Consider the following 6,324-nt stretch of genomic DNA (forward strand, 5'->3'; position numbering starts at 1 on the left):
AAAATACTTAACTAATTTATTTAATAGGGTCATGAAATGAATATTTGAATTCATCTAATCTAATCTAATCTAACCTGGTTCGTACGGTACCTATGTGGACTCTTTGTCTGTGTCTTTAATCACACTTTGTATCCAAGCCAATGTCAACCGCTACACCTTGTCTTCTTCTAATGGTAACCCAACAAACCATATTTTTATTACTTGAAACTTGACTTGATGTGAAAGCATATTCTAGCACGACCATTTTTCTTAATACACAACTTCCAAGTCAACTTCAAATCACAACATAATACAATGCATAATTTAATAATTTGATAAATTGATCAACTATAATGCATACTATAAATTGTTGAGAGGGATAAAATGTTGGTCATAGTAATATTATTATATTGACATAAACTATTGTAGTATATACTATCTACTCCTCTTAAGTTTTGAACATTTATTAATTATTACAATCTTAAATTCTTTGCAGTATATATATAATTTTTTTTTCATTATTTCTTGATTGTATGTACAACCAATATCTTTTTTCTTACTCAATCAACTTCATTTGGGTGCTATACAGATATGAAGAAATACAAGGGAAAATAAAAATAAAATAAATAAATAAAAATAACATATCATGAACAGAGCTTAGGCAAAGATCTTGCATAACTATTGGGTGGTACTTTTGATTTTGTGATCTTTGCCATCTGAGTTTGCATTTTCTTACAGATTTTCTCTAATTCCATAACCCTCCATTGCATTCCTTGCAAATGTGCCTTGAGTCTCTCATTATCAGATGAAGCATCAAAGTCTCCAGTAGAAGAATACAACACAACTTGGTCATTGCTTTTGTCTTTGTTTCCCTTTTGTGCATTAACATTTGTAAAGCAGAAAGGGGGTGATGAGCCATTGAGTAATGGTGATGTAGCTGGAGTAGATTGGATCAAGTTTTTGAGCTTTGATTGTTGTGATATGAGAGCCTGAACTGCTGATTTTGATGGGAATTTTGTGTTCTGAGAAAGGTGTATGCAAGCTTGTGGTGAAAGCTTATCATAGTTTAATCCACAACATATCTTCACCTTTTCTTCTTCTGACAATTGACCATGAACCTACAAAGTAGTAACATATTCAACATTATTAAATAGGCCTTGAATTTTTTAGTTAATTATGAGAAGTGTATGGTATGTTTTTTTTATAGTTTGTTTAATTTTATTCAATTTTGTCCCTACATTTTTTATTGTATCAAAATTACTCTTAGATATTAACTCCATCTAAAATAAAAAATGTCGGAGATAGTTTTGAGACAAATAAAAAATGTCGGAGGTAGAATCAAAATTGAATAAATCAAAAATATTAGAAACAAAATTGAATGAAGTTAAACGTTAAAGAATATTCTGAAGAAAATTACAAAAGTTAGTTAAAAAACATGCTTTACCCTTTGAGAATTATCACTTTTCACATATCATACTAGTATTTTCTAAAGAACAGAATATGTAGATTTAATTCACTTTATGACCAAAATTAAAGAGTGGCAAAAAATTATTAATACCTCAAGGTACATGTCCATGGCATGGTAGAGCTCATCATAAGAGTCTCTTGCAGAATCTGGAATTGCAGTGGCAAGAGCCAAGAACTTAGAAGGCCTTAAAGAAGGATCAGGTGCTATCTCTGCTATGTACAAATCTATCAAGCTTGCAACTTTCTTCATCCTAGTGGGAGCAACAACGCTGCCGCCGCGTCGCAAGAACGCCTTTAGAAACTTGAGAACAAGTTTCACATCATACAAGTAACTTATTCCATATGGTGATGGAACAAGCAAATTGTCCAAAGTTGCTTGATCCAAATTGGAACCAATCATGGCCTCCAACTTGTGCCTACAACTTTTGCTTATGTTCAAACTCAAACTAATTCTTAGAATCCCAAACAAGGTCTTAAAAGGGATTGAACTATTATGGTAGTACTCCATATCATAATGCATATCTATGACCATTTCCAAGATCTTAATCTTCTCACTCACATCAATAGTACTTGAAAATCTTGCTTTTTGATAATACATTAGAAACCTACTAATCAAACCATGTTCCAATTTTCTTGTGATCATTGACCTCACCAACATTTCAACCAGAACCGGATTCAAGAAAACAAGATCCTCAAACCACCAACACGGACGCGAACTGAAGCTACTCGTCTTGATACTCTCAGTACTCTTCGAATCACACGAAAACCGGACCCCACCGGAAGAACTATCAGTTGAGCAAGTTGAAGGGCATGGGCTTGCTTCACTAGCAAGAAACATTCTCCCAACAATGGTGTCCATACACTTCTCCAGCATCATTGAATTAGAATAGTAATCCAACACAGTTGATAGATTCTGGCACTGTTTCAAAGCAACCAAAAGTTCAGACCATCTCCAATAGCTTATTTCTTCAAGTGACTTCTCTGTTTGTTCCAACAAATTAGGAACACCAAGAACAGAATCCTTCATTTCCATGTACCCAGCAGCACAATGTGCTTGTAACAAATTGGAAGAGTTCATGTCAATGCTTCCATTGTTGTAACAAAATTTTAGCATAAGCTCAAAACCCTCAGCACCCCCTGGAAAATCATGGAATATTACTTTGAGTTTCCCACTGGGACCACTAGATTTTCCAAATAATCTAGCTAACTTGCTTGAGTATTGAGCAATAATAGCCTGAAAGGGAAAAAAAAAAGTACACATAATAAAACCAAGTTAAATTATTAATTGAAGGAATAATAATATTAATGCACTATGTTGTAGGAACATGTAATTATGAGAGAAATTCAAGCAAACCATAATGTTAGAGTGTAATGGTGATGATCCAGCATCCTTCCTAGGTAACCCCATCAAAATGGGGTCAGAATTGAGTAAAAAGAATTAAGCTTTATGAAAAAGTGCTGAATCCAATTCAATGAAGGGTACTTTTCTTTTTGAAAAAAGGAAAAAAAGAGAAAATGATTATTGTGGAAAATGCTATCACTGGATAAAAACAGAGACATGGAAAGGAAAAAATGGAGAGAATATATAAGGAAAAATAAGGAAAATTCCATACCTATAATTAAAAGCTCATAAACCAGAAAGAATGGAGTACTGACAAAGAAGTCGTTATAGGCAATAAATTTGGCATAAAAGGATCTTTAATCTTCTATGAGCATGGAAGGGTATAGAAGAAAGAAATTAATGGCTTGAAAACAACTATATTTGGGGTCCCTCTCAAAAGATGTGAATACAAACAAAATAAAATGAATGGTAAAGAACATTAAAGACCCAGAGAAGACCATGGCAGCAGCATTTAATGTGACATGCAATATTAAAAGAACTTTTCTCAAATTAAAAACATAAGAAGATGAAAAAAAAGGGTGACATGTGGTTTTGATTTGTGAGAACAATGGACATGAAAATTATTGTAAAAAAGAAAAAAGGTGCCCCCACCTCACTGCTTTGTAGGTGCCAATTAATGATGAGGAAAAGCTACCATCATGAAGTTACTAAGGGTAGCTAGAATAAGCCTAAAAAGACCAAAATAAATAAATAAAAAATAAATAAAATTACACATTAAAAGTCATGAAAAATCATTGAAGCACAATCATTTCTAAATTCAAGAGTAGCAAAACATTTAGCATAAACGGAAACTAGAATCCAGATAATTTTTTTTTAAAAAAAAAGGAAGATTGAAAAGTGGATTATGATCCAAACAAAACAGGAACTTTGACAGCAAAGACCGTTTTGACAAATAACAAAGAAGCAAGAGAGAGAAAGAGAGATTAATAAGGTTATTGTTATTTATTTATTTATTTATTATTACCTTGTCAACCATGAAGGTCTCTTCTCCATTTACCTCAACTTCAAGATTGCAGTAACAAGATTCCATAACAAAGCTTCTTCACCAGAATATATAAGAACAAAACAAAACAAGGAAGCTAGCACCACCAGAAATGAACAATGATGGAGATTACTTATCAATTATTGACTTTTTGGAACTTGCATAGAAGCCAATCCAAATGAGGGAGATAGAGAAGACATAATAAGAAGAAAAAGAAGAAGGCCAAAGTGGTTTTGATGGGAGAGTGAAGATTGAAGAAGAAGACACAAAGATCAGAGATATTCTGAGAGTAAGAAGAAGACAAATAGGAAGAGGACAAACACAAAGTTCCTGAGATTAGGGTTTGGGTGGTGGAACATATAAGTAAGCTAAGTCAATTGGTTCAGAAGAAATAAAAACAAGAAATGAGTGAGTGAGTGAGAGAAAGAGAGAGAGAGAGGAAGAAGTAGTTAGCATTCAACAAGACATGTAAAGACACAACACAAGCAGGGAGAGAAAAAGGGAAATAGTGAAATACTTTCTTTGTACATATATATTAAATTAACATGGTATACTCTATAATATAACATATATAGATATAGCATAAGGTACCATTAAATAATAACCCCCCTTCATCTGACATTCCTGAAAAAAATAATATGACTAGGCCCTCAGTTATAAAATAATTAGCAACGTTATTGTTTATGAATGAAAATTATATATAAAGAAAATTCAGCAAACCTTATAATTAGAACTGAAGATTATTAATGCCTCGCTAGCTTGGCCCTTGTGTTATTCCATTCTCATAGCTGCAATGAAAGAAGAAGTCTCTTTATGTGTGCAGTGCACCCACCCTCAATATTGTAGTGGCCTAAAATAATGCCCCCACATCGCATTCTCTCTCACTAGTCCTTCTCAATGTTAAATTAATTACAGCCATGGCAAGCACAATTGATAAAAGTAAAACACAAAACCTCATCCAAAATTAATGTGGGTTTTTCTTTTGTTATTGAAAATGTTATTTGGGTAGACAATTTGTGAACTAACTATAAAGTGAAGTTACTTTTATAAGCATTCATAAGAATGTCTTAGCCTTAGTAAACTAACTATGCTGTTGAGGATAATTTTATCGTGAAAATGTTTGTGTGTGAAGAACATGAAGTGTATAATCTAATTTAAAAAATTAATAAAAATAAAATAACATATTTTCTTAGATAAATATTTAATTAATTTTCTTCTTCATAGATGTATGTATCTGCTGTTGAAGCCATATAATTCTTTGCTCTTGAAAAGAAACCAAATTTTCATGGTTCCATGGCATGTGCTTTGTTGGAGTTGGGGACCAGTCCAAGTTGTTACTTTATCGTACCCCACAAAGCCATCACCTCTATGACCAAGTCCAATGAATGATAATTTTAACATTAATAAATATATTTGCAGTGGAAAAAAAATTGAAACAGTCGATATGTCCGAGTGGTTAAGGAGACAGACTCGAAATCTGTTGGGCTTTGCCTGCGCAGGTTCGAATCCTGCTGTCGACGATTTTGTTTTTTATTTTACTGATTATGATTGTGTGGCTAATTTACTGTATGGAAAGTAACCCCTCTCGTAGTCTTGTCACAATAACAAATTATGACCATGATGATATGATAAGACACTAGAAGTTCAACTACTTTAATTAATTTTATTTCTACACACATTAATTTAACCAATCAATTAATCAACATCAATTCACCAAATATATTAAAAAGCTAAGCACCGCAGAAATTAGATTAAGAATAATTCGTCTAATCAGAAGAGTGTGATCTACTCAATATTATACTAGCCTTACTTCAAATGGTATTAGATCTTTGACTAATTCTATAGTATTTATAAATTGGTGTTAAATTTTGTCTAACTTATTTTTTTAATAAATTTTAATTTTTTAAAAACTAAATATTTTTATATCTTTTAAATTAATAATTGTTTTTTAGTTTTTTTTTAATAAATAGACACTACCTTTTAAGTACTATAATATTTATCTAAATTTTTTTTATATATTCAGAATTTGAATCTTTTCTGTATATGTAATAAAAAAGAGTTATTAATATAATCTATTTATTAATTTTCCATCCATGGGTAAATTTTCAATTCCCAATTACCATTGTACATTTATCATATTCTGTCCTCTTTTCAATTTTTAATAAATACTTGCTCTTTAAGAGGTTCATGCTATTGTAAGAAATTGAAGACAACTAAAAGATCACGCGGAGATGATCGTTGGTGTCAAAAGTTTTTTATTAAACAAAAAGATTGAACTGTTTATATTGATTTAATTAAAAAAATCTACTAATTCAATAACACATTTATTAGTCAAGAGAGACACACATAACTAAGTGAGCTTTTACGAATAAATTGTTATAAAAATTATTTTGTTACTAAAATATGCAACAAAGATCAGAAAGGTAGCATCACAGATTAAAGAACAAGCTGTGAAAAAATGCAAAAAAAAAAAAAATTAAGAACAGTGTTGGAT

General features: G+C 31.5%; 1 protein-coding gene and 1 non-coding gene across 5 annotated transcripts; one reads left to right on the top strand and one right to left on the bottom strand.

Moving 5' to 3' along the window:
* Positions 1–357: 357 nt before the first annotated feature.
* On the bottom strand, positions 358–4,770 carry LOC107477823 (BTB/POZ domain-containing protein At3g22104). 4 transcript variants are annotated; one of them, XM_016097892.3, is made up of 4 exons: positions 4,551–4,770; positions 4,422–4,454; positions 1,538–2,680; positions 358–1,097 (listed from the first exon to the last, which is right to left on the bottom strand). In XM_016097892.3, the coding sequence occupies exons 2-4, from the start codon at positions 4,443–4,445 to the stop codon at positions 624–626; spliced, it is 1,641 nt and encodes a 546-aa protein (XP_015953378.1). In that variant the 5' UTR covers positions 4,446–4,454; positions 4,551–4,770; the 3' UTR covers positions 358–623. The 4 variants fall into 4 exon arrangements, with proteins under 4 accessions (XP_015953378.1, XP_015953379.1, XP_015953376.1 ...); XM_016097893.3 differs by lacking the exon at positions 4,422–4,454 and having other exon boundaries at positions 4,551–4,766; XM_016097890.3 differs by lacking the exons at positions 4,422–4,454; positions 4,551–4,770 and adding an exon at positions 3,813–4,340.
* A 498-nt stretch (positions 4,771–5,268) lies between these two features.
* On the top strand, positions 5,269–5,350 carry TRNAS-CGA (transfer RNA serine (anticodon CGA)). Its single transcript has one exon. It is a non-coding gene; the product is annotated as a tRNA-Ser (tRNA).
* The last annotated feature ends 974 nt before the right edge of the window (positions 5,351–6,324 follow it).

Source organism: Arachis duranensis, chromosome 3, assembly GCF_000817695.3.
Source record: "Arachis duranensis cultivar V14167 chromosome 3, aradu.V14167.gnm2.J7QH, whole genome shotgun sequence".
Classification (NCBI taxonomy): domain Eukaryota; kingdom Viridiplantae; phylum Streptophyta; class Magnoliopsida; order Fabales; family Fabaceae; genus Arachis; species Arachis duranensis.